The 26,141-nt window shown below is 35.6% G+C and overlaps 1 protein-coding gene across 6 annotated transcripts in view; it reads right to left on the reverse strand.

Moving 5' to 3' along the window:
• The window catches only part of SCAF8 (SR-related CTD associated factor 8), a 170,033-nt gene that overhangs the window by 118,620 nt on the left and 25,272 nt on the right, over nt 1-26,141 (reverse strand). For 4 of the 6 annotated variants that reach the window (XR_012775288.1, XM_075498949.1, XM_075498948.1 and 1 more), the window contains 10 exons: nt 23,453-23,614; nt 19,623-19,779; nt 17,702-17,832; nt 14,067-14,243; nt 8,352-8,431; nt 7,803-7,920; nt 4,858-4,989; nt 4,589-4,701; nt 3,891-4,084; nt 1,236-1,336 (listed from right to left, as the gene is read on the reverse strand). Coding sequence is in view for 5 of the 6 variants with exons in the window: in XM_075498949.1 (XP_075355064.1) it covers nt 1,236-1,336; nt 3,891-4,084; nt 4,589-4,701; nt 4,858-4,989; nt 7,803-7,920; nt 8,352-8,431; nt 14,067-14,243; nt 17,702-17,832; nt 19,623-19,779; nt 23,453-23,614 (1,365 nt within the window). In the remaining variant the exon portion in view is untranslated. Of the gene's footprint in view, nt 1-1,235; nt 1,337-3,890; nt 4,085-4,588; nt 4,702-4,857; nt 4,990-7,802; nt 7,921-8,351; nt 8,432-8,738; nt 8,884-14,066; nt 14,244-17,701; nt 17,833-19,622; nt 19,780-23,452; nt 23,615-26,141 lie in introns of those variants that run through there. The other 2 variants (XM_075498950.1, XM_075498952.1) reach the window with 2 other exon arrangements.

Consider the following 26,141-nt stretch of genomic DNA (forward strand, 5'->3'; position numbering starts at 1 on the left):
AGGAAAGAAAAGTATGATATGGCATGTAATCTTTGAAAGTTTGCAAATCATGTATGACAACTGCTTTAGTTTTAGTCAAATGTTGTAAAATATAGGTGTGCTTTTATGTTGTTTAGGAGCACACAGTAACATAATGAACAAAAATATTTAAGATAACAGATTTTAATGAAGTGTTACAAAAATATGTTTAAGACATACAACAATGTTATCCTAGGTACTTAAAGCTTTGTGGAACGTGTATGATGAACTATTTACAGTATGGTTTGCTTCTGAAACGTAAGAGGCACTGGGACATTATGGTTGTCACATTACTTTCCTTTGAACCTTCTTAATTGCTAGTCCCTGCAAATCAAAATGAGGCTTAAATGTCACGCTATGAGTTTTTTCTGACTTGCGAAGCTTTTTGAAAGATTCTATAATGCCACAAAAACTGTTCCTTATTGATTATATATATGAATATATAACTTTACATAATTAAAAGTGTTAATGAAAATATATAACTATTTTACTATTAAAAAATAGTAAAAACATCTGAAATGAATGAAATTGCATGAGAAACCCTTTAAAACTGCTGGAGCAAAACTGCTGGAGCAAGAGACAAAAATCCATATTTCTCTCATGTAGATACGTTATTTTAGGAGAAAAATACTTTCTCATGAAGCTGAATTCAGGCAACACCAAAAGTACGACTCTAAACATCTACATCTAAACGACTTTAAATAATGAGTAACATATCTCCTAATTATAAGCACCTTTTTGTCACATTTTAGAATAAATACTTGTTTACAGTACAATTTCTTTTCTTCTAAATGTTTTATCCACGTTGATTCCACTTAAGGAACCCTCTGTATGGAACGTAACCAAAGCGCAATGTGGATACACATCAGTTTCTGTCCATTAGTCCAAGGAAAAATGATACCTGTCCCATGCCACATCACAAAAAGAGAAAAGACATAACTTTTTATTTGTTAAGACCCTGGTTTAAAAAAATTGTGTAAATTGTTAGTGCTTGGAGAAAGCCATTTTACCACGAAGTACACTGTCTTTAGTGCTTCAAAAGACAGTACATGGAAACCAACAAGCAAATATCATAGCCATAGTTTTTAAACAGTGATAAAAAAAAAAAACAGTCTCCTTAATACAAGCTTAAGCTGCTAAAAGGAATTCAGAGGCATAAGCATGATTAAGTTGCTAGTCTGCAATCCCTGAAAATGCATGATAACGCGCTTACTTACATTAATAGACTCTATTTGTCCAAATTCTTCAAACAAGTTAGTTAAATCTTGCTGTGTAGCCTTCTTGTCTACTTGACCTACCCAAAGAGTAGTACTGCAAACTGTCAAGAGACACATTCATGTCAATCAAAATACTAGAATGTTAGCTTATAAAATACTCTATAGCATGGATATAAAAGGCTTTACAATTGCACAGAAATCACTGATCAAAAAGCAAGAATAGTAAATCTGTTACTTTCTATATAGAGATTAAGTACATTAACAAAAATGTTAAAAGGTTAAAAGACACCAAACAGATACTCAGTACAAGTGTTCATTCTTCTTGTTTCATTTTCTTTTAAACAAAATAGTTGTTTTAAAAGAAATGAAAAAATAAAATTCTGTAGATTATTAGCTAAGGTAAACTGCAGTAGAAATTACTAATAATAATTTCTATTCCATGTTCCATAAAAACCATGCCTATAGGATTTAAAGTCAGTTTTAACAGAGATTAAGTTCTAACTGGCTAGAAGTGTATTAAAGAAGGAACTTAACTGTACTATTATGCACTGCATTTTCACCTAAAAGAAACAGAAACTATACTTTTACTTTACCTTGGAGCCATCCCAGAAAGACAAACTTGGCTGAAGCCCACCACTGAGCTGAAGATGTCCATGATACTTCTGACTCTTGTCAATTCCACCACAAGCCCAGATTCCTGCAATTTGTCTCCCAAATGCCTACCCCTGTCCCCCTCACCAAATATAAACACTGACACATGAGCTTGAACTTCCTTCTCCCATATGTACATGGTTCCGGTTCTTTTGTCTTCCAAATATTACCCAATCTATGTGTGCAAGCCTTGACAAACTATAGCAGTTATTTCCACTTAACACAGTGTGATCTAAATCAGCAAGAGATTAGGCCAATATTGGTAGTCTTCCTCAAATATCTTACTACCCTGAGTAATCCATCCAGGATCTTAAAGGATCTAAGGCAGAGCAAAATCAGACAGCCTGGATCTCTTGGGCCTGCCCCATCCTGAACCAAGGAAACATTCTTTCTTCATTATCATCATGATACATCACACATCCTTCCTGTACCAATCTTGGCGCACCAAACTGGAAACCAGTGTTGTGTGTTCCTCTATCAACTGACATTTCCAAATGACAGCAGTACTCAGTGGTACTGAGAATGACCAGCCTTAAGATTTCTCTTGGACAAAACTTGTTCTTCACATGCTTGTAGATGGCCCTTTTGTTTCTCATGGTGTTAAGCTCTATGATACAATTCTTCAGACCTCATCAGCAAGTGGTAACAGTGGCTGTCACTAAACAAATTTCATGAAGTAAAACGCTTGTCAGGTGAATTACCTATTTATTTATCTACCCCCCCAAAGTTTCCACACTTCACTTAGCCTTCTTAATATCTCCTTTCCATGAGCCAGGTCACTTCACAGGACCTAACTTGCTGCTGTTGTTCATCAGGTTACTTAACATCCCTGCCTCCCAGTTCCCATCCATTCTGATTATACCTCCGTGCTTTGTGGACTACTGGGAGAAATCTACGCCATAAAACTGACTTGCCTCTTTTCATGTGAAAAGCCAGAGAAGAAAAAAAAATATACATCTAAACTGTAGAAAAGTCCTGAGTTTAAAGCCACCTTGGAATTATGTAAAAGATTAATGTGAAGAGAACAGAACACTCTTTCCTTTGCAAAATGAATTTTGAACTGCTTGTCAAATAAACGATATAGTTTTAAAACACAAAACAAATGCAAAAGTACATCAGAAACTATGTATAAACTATCTAAACAAAGTTAAATTTGGGAACACAAGTTCATTACAAAAATAAATTAAGTACAATTGTGCATCCCAAGAATCCAGAGTCCTGCTAACAGCAGCAATGGGCTACTCTGATACAGTAGCAATGACTACACCCAATTTCACTGTTTCTAGAGCTCAGCTCAAAATACATTCCCTTTGATTTAAGCAACTGTGTGAAGGAAGTTCTCCTTATCCCTGCTACTTTCGTTCTTTTTAGTATGTAAATTCTCTGTAGAAACAACAGCAGTGCACAGTAGCACTCTGCAGAAGCTGAAATACAGTCTGTTTTTGGATACCTTCTTAAGATACAACCATTATGGTGTGTCTTATGACAGCAAATTACTTGTTTCACATTTCCACGTGCTTTGGCTCTATATTCCTGTGAAAAGCTATTTAAAAAGCACTCTAAAAGTTTAACAAAATTGGCCTCTATTTAAGATATTCAGCAAAGTGTCCAAAGTGTGTACCACATACTTAAATGTCTTATCAGCATACCAATTTTCAGATCAAGCGCTGTTCATCTTCAAATGCCCCATAGAAGACAGCATTAAAGAAAAAGCAGATTGTAACTTAGGGACAGCCCTTGCTACTCTCTGTTCAGAAGTAAAATCATTGGTGCAACAGTATGAGTAAAATCATCAGCAGAACAGTATGACACTTGCTTTCCTCTAAGATGAAATGATGTACCTGTCTAAGCTGTAAGAAACATCAGAAATTAAACTTATTAAAAAAATTATTGTTACTGTATTTTGTAACAGTACTCAAGCTAAATCTTGTTCTTTCAATGAAAAACAAAGCCTTTTTCCCCTTTAATACTACATTATTAAAACAGTAACCAGCTGCCACTTACCACTTAGTGTTTTTGACCGTATAGGAGGCAATCCCTTTTTCTGACGTTCTTTTTCCCTTTCCCTAGCCCTTCTTTCACTGGAATATGACCGAGATGACTTTCTCTTCCTTTCTCTTGATCTTGACCGTGAACGTTTTCTGTGTTTACGCTTACGAGAACCTGACCGTGATCTAGACCTTCGTTTTCTGGGTGACCTACAAAATACTTAATTTCAGTATGCCAAGTTTAAAAAAAAAAAATTTAAAAAATTCTAATTTAGTCATCTTTTAACTACAATCTTAAAGCACGATACAGACATTCCTGTTATATTCACTCAAACTGCTTCAGGAACTAAACAATGTAATTAGTGTGAGGAACAGAACATACACCTTGAGCTTAAAACAAAACAACACACATTCAAGAATTTCCATAACAGTATATATTTTTCTGGCATAGAAAACCTGACTAGCTGCTAGTGTTGGTTATTTTTGTTACTCGAACAGGTCTTAAAAAAATTTGAAGTAGACCATGGATGTGCAAAATGAACTGTCATACAGAAAGTCTGCATCTAACGCACATATATTAAATGAACACTTTCTTTTCATTGCCAAAATCTGCTCTTGACAGTTTTGGAAAATACAGAATTGAGAATGTTAATCACAAATTGCAACTTTGTTTCAGAAAACCTTCATTTACTTAATACAAGTTAATTATGAAACCTTGAACGAGATCTTGAACGAGTTCTTGATCTTGAACGAACAGCTGATTTCTTCTCTTCTTGTTCAAAAATCTCTTCTTCAGCAACATCCTGTCCTTCATCTATATCCATGTCCTGAGGTCAGACATAACAGATGTTCAATAACATTTAATAAACGTACTCACAATATATACAACTACATGAAAGCATACATCTACATCACCCATTTTGAAGTCATCTTAGTATGTGTTTTCCTTTCGAGTTCTGTAATCAAATTTTAAATAGTTTTACCTGTTGTTGAATATCCATTGAATCATCTACATTTGTTTCCACTTCTAAAAACTGCTGCTGACTACTCCCTTGTGATGGTGAGGCAGAGTGCTCCGAACCAAAATTTCCTTCTTGATTCTCCTCAGGGCTTGCCTAAATAACAAACAGTAATATATCATTAAAAGCCTCATAATTAAAAACGCTTACTCTGTCAAGATTTAATACTACATGAAACAATTGTTCAAATATCTCTGAAAAACCTATTTATCAAGTTTCTCTTATTTTCCCACTTTCCATTCATGTGAAAGCTGAACTAGATGTCACTCCATTCCATTCCTTTTTTTGTATAAAATACAAAACAATAAATACAAAAACTTAAATACGAAACTTCGAAATAATTAATATTCCTGACTATTATAAAATTACTATATATTTGCTGAATCAAAAAAACCAAAGTACACTATTTGTTGCTTAATTTAGGTGGCTTGAAAACAAAAACTCACAGGACAAGCAATAGTGATGGCAGCCATATGTACCGTGACACTGAAAGATATCCATTGGTCACCCATGCACACACATTAGTAAATTATATTTTGCTATTAATATAATGAAAATATTCGCAATACCAATTGAACTACTTAAAAAATTCACATTTAACTCCAAATTTTCTTACAGTATATGATTTTAAGACAAATAATTACTACAAGATAAGGGAGGGTGTTGTGTCATTTATGTCAGCATGTCAATTACGAGACCTAACAAAACAAGCAGTTCTGAAAAACCACCAAAATTAAAAAATGTAAAATACTAAATGCATTGTTGATTTGCTAGAGAAAAAACTATAACGGCCTGTACATTGGATCAAAAGTACAGATTTGGAATAAACATCTGTAAGATAGGAAAGAAATTTAAGAAATATAGGAAATGCAATGAAAATATTCAGAAATGCTATCAAGACAATTTTGAAAAGTAATTTTAAACCTGTAATCCAATACTACATAAACATTGCAGAGATTCTCATTACATTTTCCCTTCAATTAAACAAATGGTAGATATTCTACCTGCCAGGAGAATGGTAGAAAGGTAGCAGAATGACATGTAGTACCAAGTTGGTTTTTTTTAATCTTCATATTTTTAAACAGCTTATAATGACAGTTTGCAGAAAACCACAAAATTCTACTATAATTCAGTTAATGCATTTTCCTTCTAACATTATCTGTTTCGTCTCATTTTCCTTCTAACATTGTTTCATCTCATTTTCCTTTTATTTAATTATTCTTCAACAGTCTGTTTCTTGATATCAATTCCTACATTTCTTGTTGCTCCTTCTGTCCTCTATCCTCTCCTCCTTTCGCCCTCTGCTCCTAATCAAATGCTTAATAATTTTGTGTTTTATCTTTCCTTCTCTTTTCCTTAATTTTTCTCACTGATGCTTAAACATGGAATTAAAGAAAGTCTTCCTCATAACACACTGAAGTAATTTTACAGAGTAGTTCCAGCAGAAGTTTGTATCTTTTAGCTGTTATCAAGGTAAAAATAAAACTTCCTCTCCATATTGACTAGACAAGAAGCTGAGCAGACCTGAAGGGAAACAACTTCTGGAAGAGCAGTTGGAATAGAAGATCAAATAATAAGGGGTGAGTCATATGAACATTCCACCCATAAATGTACTGTAACTTAATTTCATAGGTAAAATTAATTTAAATTCTAATTCTGCTTATTTTACAATAAGGTAGGCATTCAGCATTTTTATTTTCAAATTAGATAGTTACTTCTAGTTACGTCACATCAAAAGCTCCTAAAACAGATGCACTCTTCAGAGTTATATTCCTTTATAACATTTTTTAGTGTTTAAGGCCAGAAATTGCTAGATATCCACCAACATCAAAAACTATTTACTCTGTAGCTATGTTGTACAAAGTTTCGCAGTTACTGCATTTAAATGAGAAATAAAAACAAAACATAGTAAAATAAAGAAGTAGAATAAGAAAATAATATCTACTAAAAATGAAATTACTATTTTTCTGAACAATTAAAAACTCAAAGTCACTAATGCAAAACTCAAATTACGTTCTTGATTGAAAGCTGAGTGACTGCACCTTTGCACAGGTTAAACTAAAATCCCCAACAGATTTTTGTTAAGTTTGTGGTCCCTCAGATTTTCTTTCAATCTAAGATTTCTATTTTACTGTGAAACTAGATCCAAATTCTTCACAGAAAAGTCCACTTTAGATCAGTATCAAGACAGAATAAACTTTTGGGGTTTTTTCTAACGGGATCAGGAGGGGAAAAAAGCAGCTAAATACCGAGGACTAACCTCAGAAGAAATAAGCCGATTTACTTCAATGCAGAGTAGAGAGGACCCAATTCACATAGTTAAGAAGGAATCTTGGGCTGTCTCGAGCACCAGTTCTTAATTAATCATTTCTCAGGAAATACGTGACTTTATTCATTAGCTCAGATTCTTCAACAGAATGAGACATTTATTAGCTAAGACTTAAAGCTTGGTAGAGGCAATTAAAGTTATCCACAATCTCTATTCTGTCCTCTTGATGGTTCTGCAGCAGCAGCTTGCATGCTGCTCTCCCTTCACAGAAAGAAGCATAATCACTTCAGCGCTCACCTCCCTCTTTCTGACAGCAGGGAAAAAGCTTTTTTCCCCCCATATAAAGAGCTGAACAGCCAAAGCACAGTCAATCTGTAACTCAGCTAAAGGGTACTCTTTCCTAAGAGAAGCAAAATGTACATCCCACATATTTGGTTGTATTCTTTTTCTGCTTTAAGCACTTTCTTCCACTTATTCCACTTACTCTGCAAGCTTCTGTCAGAAGATCAGCTAGTGACAAAGATTTTCATTATAAGAGAAGTGTCGGTAACAAGACAGGTTTTTTGTCCTGAAGTAGAGTGTGAATTTTTTATCAGTGGAGAACATAATTATTACGACAGCCACAAGATGGAGTTCTTACCTTTTGAGGCTGCTGTTGCTCCAGAAGCTGCTGTCTGAGATGTTCTAAATTTTGCTGCTGTAGCTGTTCAGCTAGTTGGTGAAAAAGTGAGTTGTTCACAGATTCTGGTACTAAAGGCCTAAAATGAAATAATTTAAATAAACAAACAAACAAAACACAACAGATTTTCTCTTGGTTTAAACAGCTGGTAAACAGGTCTTCACAATTGACTTTCAAGTTTAACTAAAAACGTAGAATAATGAAGACAGTGTAGCTAGTTCCACCTTCTGTTATCATCATTATCACATTAATGCTATGAATATAACTAACAAAGCAAAGAATGTGCTAACTTTATCTTAAAGTCAACAAAACTTCTGGCACACAGACTTATATTAAATATTTTTAAAATGTATTCCATTTCATTAATTTAGTAAATGGTCTTTTCTCTTCCTACTGTTTTAGTATACTTAACGCTCTGAAAGAAACATTTTCCTTACTATTTAATCCTAATGTTCAACTAGTGTCAGGCAAATTTTAGCATTTTCCATAAGAAACATAGCTTGATCTTACAGTTGGGAAGTGGGAGTTTCCTTTTTAGGCTCTTCATTTTGTTCAGATTCTTCTCCAAAGTCAAACCTGTCCATCAGCTTCTAGGAGAAAGCAAAATAAGCATTACTGAGTACTCCTTATATGTCCCGTTATGTATATTTACTTTTCAAAAGAAAAATGCTCTTATTTCTCAATTAAAAAAAAAAGTTTGGCAAATAACCTGAATAGGAAATTAAATGTCATGCTGCTATTGCTACCAAACTATTGAATGCATCAAATACCAAATTTTGTCTATGGCTTTCTTGAGCTCTGGCTGCTGTTACAAGTACAACCACATGTTCTTTCCATAATAAACAACAGCTAGTTTGGAGGAAGGCTTAAATAAAGATTAATTTTACATAATGGTACCTTTAATTAGAAGAAATTACTATGAAGAGGCCAACTATTCAATCCTTTGGCCATCAGCAACTGCTCTGCTCATATCAAGAGAAGACCTACAGCTTGATTACTTCACAAAGAATTACTGTATTTTCACACACACGTGTCATTTAGACAACCTGAATTCCTTCAAACATACTGCTCCTTGAAAACAACTTCTCACATAGTCTGCAAAAAATCAAAGCAAGCAGTTATCATGTAAGAGGAATAAGCCTCCAGAGGGATAAAAAGAAAGGTATTTGACAGGAAAAAAGAAAAACTTGGATAAACTTCTTGTTTTATTGGTAAAGATGTCTATGCTGTAGTTCTGCTGAACAAAAAAAGTCTGTTTTGTTTATTAATTTTTAAACAGCCCAGAAGCATTTCAGCAGCGTTTTACTTTCTTGAAGACAAATCTAAAGAACACGCACGAAGAAATACAACAAATGTTATTTGTCACTGAGATTGTCTTTTTTCCGTAACTATGCATTGATAGCGCAGTGCTATCAAACCCACCTCTATCCATCTTTACACCTTGGAAGTTTTCTGAAAAGCAGCGTTATTGCTGTACTACAAACCACCATAACTTCTCAAACCCTGGTCTCAGAAAAAAAAAAAAAACAAAACCCAAGAGGATGAGAACATAGAGCAGTTATTTTGAAATACGAAGGCAAAACCGTCTCCAGTAACGAGCCATGATGATTCATTCAGTAGCCCGTTTTCTTTCTCAGGATGCTCTATTTACTCTTAATTACTGGAGGCCAGCAAGAAGAACAAAGCATAAGCTGAGAGACTGATCCATCAAGAATTATTAGAACTATTTTCCCAATGAAATAATCTAATATATATGAAAGCAGGACTGAATATACCTCTGAGAAAACACAGCAGAAACATAGACCATCAAGCTTATGTGAGATGTGATGCTAAAATCCAGAATAACTTTCACCATATACAGCTAATCCATTTAAAGCAAGGTAGCCACCTTCTATTTTTTTCATATTGTTAGAATATTTTCAAGTAAAGCATTTGCAAAATACTGCTGCTTTGAAAAAATATGCATTTTAGAAAAACAACCAGTCTCATCTGTAAAATATTATTAATCATCATGCATCTTCCACCATAACAATGTAGAAAGGAAGACAACAGAATATGTACTATTTAATCATGAGAGAAAAGGAACAAATGGAAAGTAGTCAACAATTTATGATGTGCGAAGAAATTATTTAGTTAAACTGAGGCCAGAGAAAACCAAAGAACTTCCAGCCAAGACAGGCAAATGTGCAGCATGATTTTTGTTTAAATTTGTTTTAAATAATATAGTAGATATTAAAGGCAAAAATCTGAACTGAAATATCTTGATTTTTAAATAAATTGTAACAGAATACACTCTACAATAAAGCAATAGAAATTAAAACAAATTAAATATAAGGATACCTAGGTTAACCCACCACACGCACACATATAAAAGTATAGAACTTCCCATGAATGCTACAGCTGTTACTTTAATTACCTAAAAAGAGAATATGTTCATAAAAAGCAATGGGAATGATTAAAGACATGAAAAAAGCTTTTTATTCCAAAGGAAACAAAATTATTCTTAAGGATCAGGATACTCTCTTTGGAAGTTAAAACAAAAGGAATAGGACATAATGTATAGGAAATGTTGATAAAAAAAAAAAATCTTTCTTTACCATAACACAACGATGTGGTCATGTAGCAAGATTACAAACCACAAACATTTGACGTTGACAAAAGAAAGGAATTTTTCATGTAATGCATATTAATTTGCGCAACTTATTACCACAAGATACTATGGAGACTGAAGAGCCTGAAAACAAATGATTGGAAGAACTGCCAAATTTATTAAAAATAAGGATTTTTAAAAAAAGATGGCTACTTATGTATTAATCAGAAATATTTTCCTGCACTATTTATATTTGTTATCCAATTCGCCATCATTATATCATGGAATGAGAACTAAGCTTCACAGTTTTCTTTGGATCATGATGCTTACTGCTTATGTATTAAAATAAGGCAGCTTTTATGATGTCTGCCAACTCAGAACATTTGCCTTTTGGACACTGCCTTCAACCATTTAAGTATTTCTATATCCACATCATGGTCCCATCCTCCATTCTCTAAACTCCATCATAAGTCTGTTCAGTATCTTCTACAGAAACTATTCAGTATTTCTTATTACCATTTCCAGGAATTGCTAGATTCTCTAATTTTGCTGCTGCAGCTTTTTTAAGACATTCAGGATTGGCCACTGTACCTCAGGTAAGAATACTTCATCAATTTCCACTAGACAGCACCTCTTCTGCCCCATTCTTCATAAATCTTGAGATCACAGGACACTCCAGGTTGAAAGGGACCTCAGTAGGTCGCAGTCCAACTTTCTGCTCACAGCAAGCTCAGCTGTGAGCTCAGGTCAGGTTACTCAGGGTGTTATCCAGTTGAGACTTGGAAACATCTTGTTTTCCAACAACTGAGACAATCTTTCCAAGCAACCTATCTATCCCAGTGCTTGACTGTCCTCATGGGAAAAAAGGTTTTCCTTATACCCACTCCGAACCATTCGTTTCAATTTGTCTGTTGTCTATAGTCCTGCTGCTATGCCACGCTGTGAAGAGCCTGGCTTCATCTTCTTGCTGACCCTCCCATAGGTGCCAGGAGGGCTGCTGTTAGGTTTCCCCCAAAGCTGCCTCTGCCCCAGGCTGAACCAGCTCCAGTGCTCCAGCTCTGACCATTTTGGTGGTCCTCCACTAAATTCACTCCAGTTTGTTAATGTCTTTCCTGTATGGGGGCCAGGGTGGCAAAACTGGATGTGATACTCTAGATGCAGTCTAGAGTAGATGGGATGTCTAGATGGGACAATCATTTCCATCAGTCACCTGGCTGTACTCCTGTTCACACAGCCCAGGATTTTGCTGGCCCTCTTTGCTGCCAGGGCACTCTGCTGGCTCACGCCCTGTTGTTATAAGTATACTTGTTAACAACTTGTTTTCTTATAAAGACTAGAACCCCAGAGATTAAGCAACTGTATGTCTGGTTTTCAAACAAAGGCTGTTAACAGTCCAGTGTTACTGTTCATTGTACTGTTACGACACCCTGGTTTTTGGTACTTGTATCTCTAACAGTACTGTCACCTGCAATTGAGGCATTTCGTGTTAAATATAAAACTATTGCAAGGTCTCTCAAATGCATACAAAAACTCTACAACTTCAGAGCTCATGGTCTTCAGCTATTGAGAAGTGGGATTTGGGTGGCAGGTGATATTGGTGCTGAGAAACCATTTAAAAAAAGCAAGAAATTACCCCCAAAACTTATGATTGCAAAAATAGGATTGTCCATTAATACATATATATTAATATGTACTGTTCTATAATACCTAGATTCAGAAATCCTGAAACCTCGGAAAAAGGAGAAAATAGGTATGGTAGCATGAATGTTATATTAAAAAAGAAGGGGGGAAAAAAAAGAGAGGAAATTCTAAAACAACATGCTATTTCTGCAAAGCAGCCTAAATAACCTTTGAGTAAAAGCCTTGGTGGACTAACAAGACATACATTATCAGTTCATTCACAGAGATGCTATAGAACACTGAATAATTTGAGAATTTGAGATGTATTATAATCTAACGCTACTTGTATAATGCAGAACTGAAGTACAGATCACATACTATAAACACAACTCTGCCACAGCTTACAAGAACAAATCAACACTATATACCTAGTGAAAGCTTGTAAATGATCACCACTGCCACAAGAATTCCTTCCACAACACTTACCTTCAAAGTCCCAGAAATCACAATCATGTACATTCACTCCGCTGACAGTTTTCATGACAACAAGACTCCATCATACTGTTACTGGCATAAACTAACTAAAGATCATCAGGCTGAACTCACTCAAGGTATATAAACATCTCATCAGAATGCCAATTCCTTCAATTTGCTCCAGTTAAGTTGTTCAACATTCAAGACAGCCACACCTACAAGTACACCTATCCATATAAATGCTGGAATTGAAGTCTGTGGAATAAACCACAACACAATGCCGTATTCTTAATTACTTTTTGTATCTAAATATTAAGGCAGTCCCTATTAACTGATGCATTCATTCCCTGTGACTATACCTACTTGAGTTGATGGTTACAGCTGTGACACAGCATGAGTACAGGCCATTTTTTTCTTTTTTTATTTTTACAGCTGCATTACTTTCATTAGTAATGACAACTCTCTATTATTTCAGAGATTTGAGTTAAGCTGATCAAATTCTAGAAATATAAGATAAATTGTCCTAAAACTTTAAACTCAGCACTTGTCAAGTTCTGAGCAGCTAATTGCCTGAAAAAGAGATTATCTGGGTTCGGAAAGATGAAAGGGTTTTTGCTCTGACTTCCTTGTTCTTATTATTTATTCACTCCAGGACAATCCTACAGAGTTTATCTACTCACAAGCTGTTTTTTCCAAAGATAATGGAACAAAATTTAGTTGTTTTTTTTTTTTTATCTTTGAGTAGAAGTTATAATATGTATTATAATAGTATTATACTATTACTACTGTAATTGCCAGCATGGTTATTGCTACTTGGCATTCAGCTATATTAGTTGTCTTAAATTCCTGTATTCTGTATTTATTTAACTTTTTTTAAGATAGGCATATATGTTGCAACACAAAGTTTCTTCACCTAGACAGTTTGTTTGTTTTTTACATTTTGATATCCTTTAAAAAGTGTCACTTGACTAGTTTTAACTACAGTCTTAAACTTATTTCTTCACTTATTATCACTTTGTGGCTAAGATTAGAAGTTTTCTTGGCATTTATAATGTAAGAAAATCACAAGTCCAATCATGTTTTACTCTTCTGGGAAAACAGCGTATATTAATTTCTGCATGTTTCCCTTTCGTTACCTTGTAAGAAATAATCTCCTACCTCAGATCATAAACACAGGAAGGGGAAATAAGACATGCTCAATTCTCACTTCTGTGTTACAAAGGGTGAAGAAAAACATGTAACAATGGCTTAATTTTGCTAAGTCAAATCCATCTTCATACTTGATGATCCTTATGGGTCCTTTCCAACTTGAGATATTCCATGAAATGCCATTTAGCCCTAAACTCATATAAAACTAATATTTTCATTTATACTACTCTCTCTAGACATTTTTTGTAAATTTTCAAGATAGAGCACTTTAGAGTATATTCATTATTTTTAAGATCTCTAAAGTCAAACCATAAAATCCAAAAGACGACTCTTTCACCTACATATATTTTAACAATAAATACTTCTTTAAACTTCCATTATTCTACTTCTACCTTATTAAAAGAGACACTCTGTTCCAGTGGATTAAGTGTGTTAGCAGCAGCAGCTGCAGCTGTAAGTTGTGCTGTGAGGGCCTGTAACTGAACGACAAGACCAGCATCCAGGGCTTGAAGTAGTGAAGGCTGAGGTTTCTGCTGCTGTATCTGCAGTGTCTGTATCAACTGCTGAAGCTAAAAGAGAAAAGATAACAAATGCATTAAACAAGAACATTTTTTTAAAAAGCAAAAAACAAAAACCAAACTATTCTTTTCTCCTTCCAAATAGGAGAAAAAACCCTCAGGAACGCAGTACCATCTAACCTATGGCTATTATTTCACCTTAATTTGTTTTCATTTACGGCAAATTTTGTTCCCACTTACTGGCTAATTTGTTTTCTGTGGCTGATAAGACATGCAGATGCTTCTTCCTCCTAACTTGCTCTGATAGGTTGCATGATGACCAGTCACCACTCAGGATTTCCTGCTTTCTAGGGTTCCCCCTCTTCTGTTTCTCCAGTTTGATTCCTTCTGACCTGAAAAAAATCTGTTAGCCTACTCCAGCTTCCTAAGGGCCCACCTATATTAGGAAAATCTGTATACTGTAACAACATTTGTGTAGAGAAAATAACTGCACTGTTGCAAGCTCCACTTTAGGCTGATGCAACATGTCTATATGAAGAGCTTGCACTAGTGTCTCTGCATTAATCACAAGGAAAATCTCATGCTGAAACTCAGGTTTGCACTGATAGAATGCAACTCCCTTGCTATATTAACAAAACATAAAAAGCAAATTAACCAGGAACTGGAAATAGAATTTGACTTCCTGCAATGGCACAGACTCTAGGCTCTGTATAGCACTACCTTATGATAAAAATTGCTGAGATGCAATGTTGAACCAGAAGCAGCAGCTCTGGGGCAACAGACGTGAAGTAACAACAAAGTATGTTACAGTAAAAACAAAGTACGGGTAATGCCAAAAGACAGATGTTAAAAAACACTATTTAAAAATAGCGTTGGACGTTTCAAATATGATTTTAAAATAGTTTTGGGGGGTGGGGTGGTGGTTGGGGAGGTTTGTTTAAACAGCTCCACTCACAACCCCGGAGAGATCTAGGACTATACTGCAACGAGTACTAAATATTATCAGAGAAGGAACTTTCAAAAGCGTAGTGAATGGACCTAAGACATTTCATCAGAGTATATCAAGATACCCTAAGAGTCTCTTCCTTCAAACCTAGAGGAGGAAAATAAACAAAAATAGAATATCTTCCATAGGTTTTTTTTTTTTTTAGAACAAAGGTACAACCCAATCGCCTGGTGTATCTTGATTTCCTTATCGCAACTTCCTATTTATATATAATTTTTTAAAAGGAGCTGTCCCAATGGGGAAAAAAAAAGGCTTTTTCATCTGCAGATCTATTCATCTGTTGAATAGAGATGCTCCCATAAAATTGTACAGATTTACCTTAACACAAAAGGAAAAAATGCTAACCCTATGGAAAGCAGCCCTTCTAAAGTACCATGGGGTTAGTGGAAGCAGTCCTTTGACCTTCCACAAGGTAAACCCCTGAAGCCTTACCTTTGGGTATTTCTGGAAAAAAGGTTGAGCAAATCCAGGTAGTTCAAACTATGGTGACATAAGTCCCTGATTATCTTCATGTTCATATTCCACCTCCTCATGGGCTTCATCACTGAACTCTTACAGGGTTCAATCCTTCCCTTCTTACTAGGGCTCACTACAAACTCTGCATAAGCTGATTAGGTTGATGTTCTTTTCCACAATGCATCAAAAATGTATGATCCTTTTTCAAGATTGCTTTAGAGTTACCTTCTGATAATGTGAAACAACTCTTCCTATTCTTTAAAAACAGTTAAACAGACTCCTTATACAGCTGAGCCTCTGAAAATGCTTCAGTTATTGCTCTACCTCACTAAGAGGTTTCACTGATTACTGCAACAGGCAAAGCTGAAAAGCTCCCCCCTCCCTTCTTGGCCGATCCACAAAAGATGAGCAAATATGGCTGGTCCACCTTGTGCATTGCTCTGAGTAGGAAGGAATCAAACTGAAGAAGCAGATATGGAAGCCCTAGAGTGGGAAAATCCTGGGTGGTCACCATTCTAGCTGTTTTCACATTCTTCTTGGTCACATCTTTCTTACTCTTCCCTCTCCTATGTCTAGACTCTCAATTTACCTGCACGCATTCTCACCCATAAAACACAATGTTAAGATGAAATCAAGGACTTTGGAGCTTGGGGTGGGGGGTGGAGTGGCTTGGAGAACAGGAAGAAAAGAGATGGACAGGCTGGAAGCAAATGTTGTAGTTCATCTACCAGTCCTAGAGATCTGCACGTACATATTTATTGCATACCCAGTCTGTCTCCGCATTTCTGCTTAGGGCCATCTTTTCCCTCTCCCAAAATCCATTCTCTTCCTCATTTTACCGTTTTGAGCTAAATAAGCAAATATTATTGTTTCGTCATCTGTTGTCTTTGAAACTCTAATTCCCTTCTCATCTTCATAATCTTTTTCTTTGTCTTTTTTTTTTTTTTTTTTTTTAAAGAATACTCTCTAGGTAATAATCTTTAAAATTACCTTACTGACTTTCCATGTATTTCCCATTCTCACTTCACATTCCTTCCTTGTTTAAGAGCTATTCCACTATCTTTCCTCCACATTTCATAAAGTATCCCACAAACTCATTTTGCTCTGCTTTTCAATGACCCATCAATTTCTTTCAGTGTAATCAGATGAAAAATACTCCCTTCACTTGACTTATGAACAATTACAAATGACTCTGCTTAGCTAACACTGTAAAACAATCTCACTAAGTAAAGTTGTTATTGTCAGCATCAGTGCTTTGTAACGGCTCACTGGTGACTACTTCTCATTCATATGCATGGGACTTTTGTTTAGTACCGCAGCAGGTAAAGCATCCTATTCCTCAGTCCAAATAAAAATCATAATGCCAAACTTATGCTGGTGCCAGAGTTCTAGCATAAACTGAAAAACCATGATCTACATTTTTACAGAAAGCTGATTGTGTGCACTCAACTTATATGGCTGCGGGTTAAGAGGACAAGCAGTTCTATGCATGCTGCACATCAAGCCACTTTTTTGGAGTTGAGCATTTAGAAACTGAGGAACACAGTCAATTCTAAGACCTTATTTTTGAATGCTGCAAAATAAAAATTATATTTAGCTGATGGAAAGATAAAGAAAAGAATCAACGCACAATGCACTTCCAGAATGAGTACATTCCTATTACATAATTCTGTACAATGTTTAGCTTCTTGGGGCATCCAGCAGAGAAACATGCTTAAACTGGCATTCTATTTTATACCTATATCCATGAAAGCTTAATGCTGCTCTTGATTTAGTCATCTGCAATACTATATAGAAAATTACAGACCATGTTATCTGAAGTAACATTCTGCGATATCTTTAAGGAACAAACAGGGTTGGTTACAAAAGGTAACAGGAAGTTTTAGTTTACCTGGAACTTACTTGTGATGAACAGCCTCATGGGATAGTTAACATGGATACCAGACACAAAACTAAGAGATACTCATGAAAGCAGTATTCCTTAAGTGTACCTTAAAGACACAAAGCATCAAAAAGTGTACAGTGTAACTGTTTACAAAATATTTACCTGTTGGCCTTGAGGACTCTGTAAAATCTGTGCAACAGCAGCAAGGGTATCTGTATTAGCAATCTGAGATACCCAAGGATCAGGTAAACTCTGCACCACATTGGCTGGAGTAACTGGAGTCACAGGTGTTCCTAAAAAAAAAAAAAAAGTCCAATATGCCAAAATATTTTAACATACAGACTTAGAAATACTGTTAGAGAAGGAAAAAAAAAAAAACCAAACCACAAAAACAAAACCAAACCCTGCTGTAAAAAGAAATCATAAACCAGACATGAACATTCCTGTTTATTTTCTACAGCAAAGGTTTCTGGATTGTAAGAAATCAAATTATGAAAATACTATAATCTTCACAGGACATCAAAACCAGTTATTACATACTGAGAAAGCACTGTATTAACATCAATTTAAACTACTTTTCTGACACACACAGATACAGTGCACAGAAGTAACACAGACTCACATCAACATTCCTCAAGTAGCAGGATTACTTTGTGTTAAGTGTAGTTCACAGCTCTTTCCGCTATTGACCTATGGGAACTACTAACAAAAACACTGACAAATGCAAAACAAATAGGTTTCACACAGTAATCCAAACCATTTAGTGGAAACAGTATATACTAAATGATAATTGTGTCTGCTAGTCCAGAACTTACTGCACTTGCACTCTATCCCCAGGAGGAGCCTTAAGGATTCTACTAAAAATTTCAACCTGCATCAGCTGGGTTTATGAGGATTGCCCATTTTATCATTTTTTTTTTCCAAGAGGAACATTGAGACTAAATCAGCAATCTGATAATGAGTTTCATGCCATAATCCAAAAGAATCCTCCAACCCTGAAAATACTCCTACTTTTAGCTCAGAAGCAGAGATATGCTGATGAACACTAAATGTGAATGACTAGATTACTGTTTTAAAAGACAATTTGCATCAGAATTCAAAAAAAGCATTAAAGCTATGATTTCAACATTTAAAGTAATCAAACTAATGAAAATAAAAAACATTGAGCTAGAAGATGCAGTAAATCCAATCCAAGAGCTGGAACTTTTACATGTTTACAGACATCAATGAAAAATAAGGTGGATTTGTCCACCTCACTGCTTTTCAGCATGGGATCAGCAAAAGGTGGGTGACAAAAGCAGGTCCACATGTGCCAAAAACCAATTCCTATATGTAAAATTTCCCACACAACCCAATCTTGAATGAAAAAATCTCCACAAAATGAAACAAGCTGAAAAGCCAGTTCCCCACCATCTACCTACATAAGTAAGGAAGATGCTTTAGAGCACAAAATTATCAAGTCTGCATGTATAATAACATTAGTGTTTGTTAACTTGGGGGACAGTCCATGAGTAGTTGTCTGCCCACACGATTCTTCACTATGATTTCTGGCCCACATACTTCAGATTTGAGGGAGAGGGAAGTATGTCACCGGCTGCAGCTTGTATTGTCAATATGTTTTTTTCCCCTCAAAATCATTGCCTGTTGGCCAGCAAAAGTAAAGGACCATTGTCTGACCTGATCCAGCACGCTCAATCCTATGGACAGCAAAAAGATACTGATGTATCATTTCTCTCAATTGTGTCACCACCAATTAACAAAGACTGCATTAAGTGCTGCGTTGGGTTTTTAACTCTGTCAGGGATCGACTGTTTTGACTTTTGAGTGCAAAACTAGGTCTTATTGTACTGTTACTCAATCTACATATATTTATAATACACAGTTGGAAAGTAAACACAAGAGGCTGCCTCTTAGTTTTGCTATTTTCCTGATCTGGACACTGGCTATAATATATTTCTTTCTAGCATTCATTTGATTTCTCTAAAGGAAACCAGTCAGATTTTTCAGCATGTTAACATCCAACATACCAAAGCTGACACAAGTGTTTTGATTCAAAGTATGATTTTAACCTATCTCTGTTTACCTGGTGTGTTGTTGCTCATAGCAGCTGTAGTGCTGGGCAAGACAGGGGTCACAACTGGAGGAGGAATTCCTGCTGCCATATCCAAGAGAGGCTGAATAATTTCACTCTTGAACACATTATTCTTCTGCCATAAATTTAGCACTCTAACAATTTTACTCTAAAATGAAGAAAGGATAACGGAAGACGTGAGTCATGCTTATCTTTCTTGTTATTTTCAATTATGGAATTCTTAACAAGCAACATCAATCTGTCTAGACTGAAGCACCTTTATGTTTACAAACAGTAAGAACCATAAGAACAGGTAAACTGGGTCACACCAAAGATGTCTAACCTATGAACCTGAGGCTGACCTATATAAGATGCCTAGGCAACAGTAAAGACATACCACACACATAGTGACAGTCTTCTCTCCACAGAAAATGCAATATAGTAAAACAAAACAAAACTAAACGAATGTATCTGACACCTTTATACCTTTGCACTTGGAAGACTGTATGGAAGGAAAATTATTTTAAGGCAACATTTTAAAGCATTACTAATAATTAAAGCAGGCATTAGTCTCCTAAACTTCTACAGTCACCACATATGAATGCAATTCTGATCTACCTATGAACCAAAATTACTTATGTCCACTGAAAAATGGGCATATACTAATAAGACTGCTAAATACTTTTATTAGGAAAGTAGCTCAATATTTTTCAAGCTCTCTTGAAACACAATTCCCTGCCTATTGAAATTGCATAGTAGTATTAAAAAATGTGCATCACAGAGAAGGAAAAAAAAAAAAAATCAAAATTAAGACTTCATACAATTCCATCAGATGTAACTCATTGTTCAGCTTGCAAATACATTTATAGTCCACTGTTTTAATCTGCTCCCAAATATCTTCTCTTCTAAGCTTTACTTCTACCCAGAGGCAAGATTTTGCTTGATCTTGAAAAGTTGGATAGTAATGTATGTGATGGAACAAGACAGCTTGCTTATTTGGGGCGGGGGGGGGGGGGGGGGGGGGGGTTAGTTGTATTCTAAAGAACAGAAAGTTCTTCACAGGATCTTGTGTTTGCTGTCAAAGACAGTTAACTTATTAAAATTCTATAAAACATGAACATAGAATACTTAACCACACAGTGTTTAAACCAAAGAAAAAAAAATTAAGTTTGCTCAGAATTCCAAGAGGATACTTAAATTTAATACAGAAAAGTGCTGAATTTTCACTGTTTGGAAGATGTAATTTAGCGTTCCTTTAAAGAAATCTCTGAAAGCTTCCATTCAGCATTACAGTATATGAGCCTTTCTTCTTTGGAAGTTTGCTTTGTAAGGCAGTCCCTGACAAGTCCATCAGAGGCTCTGATTTCCCTCTTCTGTTCAGAACAGGAACATAAAACTATTTCTGCACCTCAGTATCTATCTCTCCCTTGCATTTTCCATGGCTGAGCCAGACAAAGGAATCAGTGGGGTGTTTTTTGCTACTTTAAATGAACTGCTACTATACTTCTGCTTGATTTTTAAAACAAACAAGCAAAAAAACCTGTTGTGTTTCTCTATTATGCCTTTTAATCAGATTAAACATCAAAATGCTAGGAAACAGGTACATCCTTGGTATCTTTGACAGCACAATTTTTTGCTGGGTCAAATACATAGTAACTACTTTCACAGCACAAAGACTTTCCTATAATACTGAATCCATATGCAACATAGCAGCAAGACTTCAGACTGCAAAACACATTTTCCATAGCTGAGGTGAAAAATATCCTAGAAATGAACCTGATGGGAGCTTTACAGACTATAAACAGACTATGTTTTACTATCCGTCTTCATATCTGTGCTGGTTTTGGCTGGGGTAGAGTTAATTTTCTTCATAGTAGCTAGCATGGGGTTATGTTTTGGATTTGTGCTGGAAACAGCGTTGATAACACAGGGATGTTTTCATTGCTGCTGAGCAGGGCTTACACAGAGTCAAGGCCTTTTCTGCTTCTCACCCCACCCCACCAGCGAGGAGGCTGGGGGTGCACAAGAAGCTGGGAGGGGACACAGCTGGGACAGCTGACCCCAGCTGGCCAAAGGGCTATTCCATACCATATGGCGTCATGCTCAGCACAGAAAGCTGGGGGAAGAAGAAGGAAGGGGGGGGACATTCGGAGCGATGGCATTTGTCTTCCCAAGTAACCATTACGCGTGATGGAGCCCTGCTTTCCTGGAGGTGGCTGAACACCTGCCTGCCCATGGGAAGGAGTGAATGAACGCCTTGTTTTGCTTTCCCTATTAAACTGTCTTTATCTCAACCCACGAGTTTTGTCACTTTTACTCTTCTGATTCTCTCCCCATCCCACCAGGGGGGAGTGAGCAAGCGGCTGTGTGGTGCTTAGTTGCTGGCTGGGGTTAAACCACGACAACAAACACCTTTAATGTGACACATTAGTTGCCATGCACTGAAATATCACAGAACAAGTGGCACTATTTCTTACCCTACAATAAATTTACTGTATTTTTTTAAAGCCAGACACAAACTGAGCACTTGTGCCCATCCTTGTGCCAGCTCCCCTTCTTCAACAAGTCAGACTATTTCCATGTTAATACATTTCCCACAGTAGTAAGCTAAATGATTATACAAAACAAAATAATACTGCTTATGGAATACAGCTTAATGAAGAAAAATATAAGTTAACTATCATGCCTATATATATGTAAAACACTGTGAAGCAGCACAAGTTGATCATGCAGATAACCTAAAACCAGACTGGAAAAATGTCATTTAACTTAAATAACTTGTTCAGCAGCACCTCAGAACTCAGTTGCAGAAAAGATGACAGACATCCATAGCAGAGTTTTTCAACCACTTAAAATTTGCAGATTCCGACGTATTTTCCTGCAGAGGTCCTAACTCCTCTAAAAAGGCAAGAATCCCAAGACAACTGCAGGAGACACGCAATGGCTGAACTTGCCTTAATCACCTTCAATGGATGCCTTGGGTTTTCAGATCTTTGGTTGAAAAATACAGCTTTAGGATGGCAATCCACTATTCAAAGAATAACCTGTCTTCCTCTTCCTGCAGTGCCCTGCCTCACTTACTACCTGACTTAATGACTCTATTACACAAATTTATGTGGACATAAAGCCCTTAGCATTTCACATTGTTTTGTAATTTTTCAATTCAATAAAAAGAAACTCTAGCTATTGTAAGATCCATGACAAGTATGAAGGAAATTAAACTGCCTGCACCCTCTGCTATTTCCAGCCAACCTATTATAAAGATCATTTGGTAGCAATCTTGACTACTATGGTCCAAGGGAAGAGCTGAACTATTGGGTCAAACTGTTCAAGTTCAGCCTTATTCAGCTGTTGGTTGATTCAGTACCAAAGGAAAAATAACTTTTAAGACACTTCACTGTTTTTCTATTGCTCCTTCAGTCCAAAACACACTAGTTTGCACTGAAGTTACTGCTACCAAGAAAGATTATTTATTTCTTGACACAATACAAAACCTGCTCATTCATTTTCTCACTGAAGAGGGGAAGATGACAATAAAAGACTGACTACAACTCTATGTCCTACCAAATGCCTGCTTAGTTTTTTTCCCCATCAAAATACATTAACTCAAATCCATCCACTCTTCCTGAAAACCTTTTCGAAATTCTAATTAATCTAACTGGATATGTCTTCTCCTAGCCCTACACTCAGACAAGCAAAATTAAAAGAAATACATATAAATGTGTAAGTCTACAATTAGATACACTCTAGCAAGCAAAAAGTGAGATCAAAATCTTTATTCTTTATAGATAACATAGTAAAGATTGTTTTAATTAGAAAAAAACCTATAAAAAGTGGTTTACCTTGTCATCCCCAGGACAACGGTACAAGTTCTGGAAAGTGCTGATGATGTTATTGCTGAATCTTGGAGCAAATACATCCTTTTCTTGCCCAAACTGATGCCGGGACTGTCTTACAATGGAGTCAATGACATACAGACCAGGTACCTTGTATTCTGGTTTGCACTACAAAGAATAATAATTTAAAATGTGCATATGTGAAAAATACCAAAAACCATTAAGGGCAGAGTAAATATGACCTGTCCTCTCTAATTTTTAAATGGGTCAAAGTTTCACCAAAATGTTCTCTATTTAACAAATTGTCCTGAAAAAATTAAACTCTCTCAAAAACAGCTAACTGTTAATGTTCAAATTATCACATCTATATGTGTTCTGCAAATATGTAAATGGTCTAAAATCAATTTACTACCACTAAAAAAAACTTTTTCGAATATAGCTATTAAAAATTAGCACATGAACCACATATCTTTTAAATGCACACACGTACTTTAATAGAACAGCATAGAGCATGACCAAATTCTTCATAGTACATTGGGACTAGCTGTAAATATAATTCAAAATATTTTTGTCCTTCTTTATGATCAAAGCCAACATTGAAATTAACATTTGTTTACTTTATTTTACATTTTTCTAAGTAGTGTGTGGTATATCCTGCTCCCGCCAGAACAAGAACATATTTATATAGACATCTGTTTGGTTGAGAATATACCAGCGATACTTATTTTAAAACTGTGGAAAACTCGCATAATTTACTAACAGCATTGTATTTATAAAGCATGTCTGCTAACTACCATACTAATTACTCAGGTTAATTTTACTTAGTTAACAATTAAAGCTAAATTTTTTGCCTTTTAATTGCAAAGTAATTGCACCAGATTAGTGCAACCAGTTTTAAGACAGAATAAAAACTCGTACAAAAATATAATGGAGTCATCACCAGAATATACTACGACATGGATTCACTTCATGAATATGGGTTGTACACACTTATCACAGAAGTTACTATGGAAAACATGGCAAAGTACACCCATTCCCTCTCTGGTCCAGGTAGTCTATAAACATACTATGTAACACACTAAATTCATCCTCTCTAATACAGTGCCAAACAAACTTTTCAGACTACTAATTTTATCATAGCCTAGATATAAACTTCCTGTTTTGAAAAGTGCTGATTTGCTAACATTTGCAACCTCAATAAAGCATTTATTTAGGCTCTAAACACGGTCCAGTGTTTTTAGGTATGGCATTCTTTATTTTTAATAATGTGTGTGGAATCCTTTTAAGAATAAATGTTCATTATTAAAATTATGAAATTAAAATCTAATTGCATATAATACACTGTCTTCAGAGAATCACTTCAATGTATTGTAGCTACTCAAATTTTAGCTAATTTTTTACCCAAAATAAGAATATTCTGCATACAGAACAGACAGGTATATGACTTTTCACAATACTGAAATTAAGAAAAACCACAGATATTTAATAGAAAACTCAGCAAATATGCTAGGTGGAGTATTTAAAAACATGGCACAGACAGAAAGCAAGAAAATACTATTATTAATATAATAATACAGATTATAAAAAAGGAAAATACAATAAAATACAAATAAAAAAGAACGACAGCTGAAGCAGTGAGCCTGCGTATCCCCAATCTGAGATGAGACAAGTTTTTACACAACAAATGTTCACTTATATTCCTAGTGAGTCTAAGCAATAAGATAATTTGATTACTCAAAGATATTATTCAAGTCTTTCTGTCACAGTGGAATATCCTTACGTATACGGAATGTGGTCATTTGAGCCCTGAAGTGACGTTTTGCCAGAGAATGAAACAGTCAACCAAAACGACAATAGACCAGTGAGTTAAGTGTCACAAAACAAAGACTGTAATGGACAATTATTTCCCCTGAAGTTTCAGTAGCCTCATGAGATTAATTTTGAAGAAAGAAAATATTGGGGTAGGAAAGAATCAACAGTAAACTAATTGAGATAGCACTGACATTGCTTCCAGAAAAATAATCCGATTATCTTTCAAACATACAACTTAGGTCCATAAATATCAAATGGCTAGAAAAGAGCTTTCATCTGCTTATCTCTGATTCTACTAAAATAACAACTTACTATTTGATGTTATTAATAATTTCATGTTTTACTAAATTGTTCATTAAATACTGGGGGGGGGGGGGGCGGACCACCAAGCCTAAAGGGAAACATCTAATCCAGAGTGATCACTAACAAGGCTATCAATAACAACCTACATCTGCTTTCTCTAACCAGCAATGAACAGTGCAGTTAAGATTGTTAATTAAGTTAATTAAGATTAACCTATACTCTTAGTAGCTTTTGGAAGGGTCACAAACAACCAGTCCAATTCCTGACAAATTACCACTCTTTCATTCAGAGGATAAATCTTCTCTCATGCCTCTGAATACAGAATTGCCAATCACAGTCACTGCAACTAAAAAGCAGTATTTGGAACTCGGGCAATTCAGAATTTCAGGACATGAAACTGCAAGGTGCTACTGATCAGAGATGGTAAGACGTACACCTGCTCTCATCCTCTTACATCCACTTGTAGTATTAAACAGGGATCAGAGGATATTGATCCCTTTTCTTAGGGGTGGAAAGAAGTCAGAGGCAATGCCCCAAAAGACCACTACTTGACAAAACACTAGCAGTGATGGTAAAGTAT

Source organism: Mycteria americana, chromosome 3, assembly GCF_035582795.1.
Source record: "Mycteria americana isolate JAX WOST 10 ecotype Jacksonville Zoo and Gardens chromosome 3, USCA_MyAme_1.0, whole genome shotgun sequence".
In the NCBI taxonomy this organism is placed as follows: Eukaryota; Metazoa; Chordata; class Aves; order Ciconiiformes; family Ciconiidae; genus Mycteria; species Mycteria americana.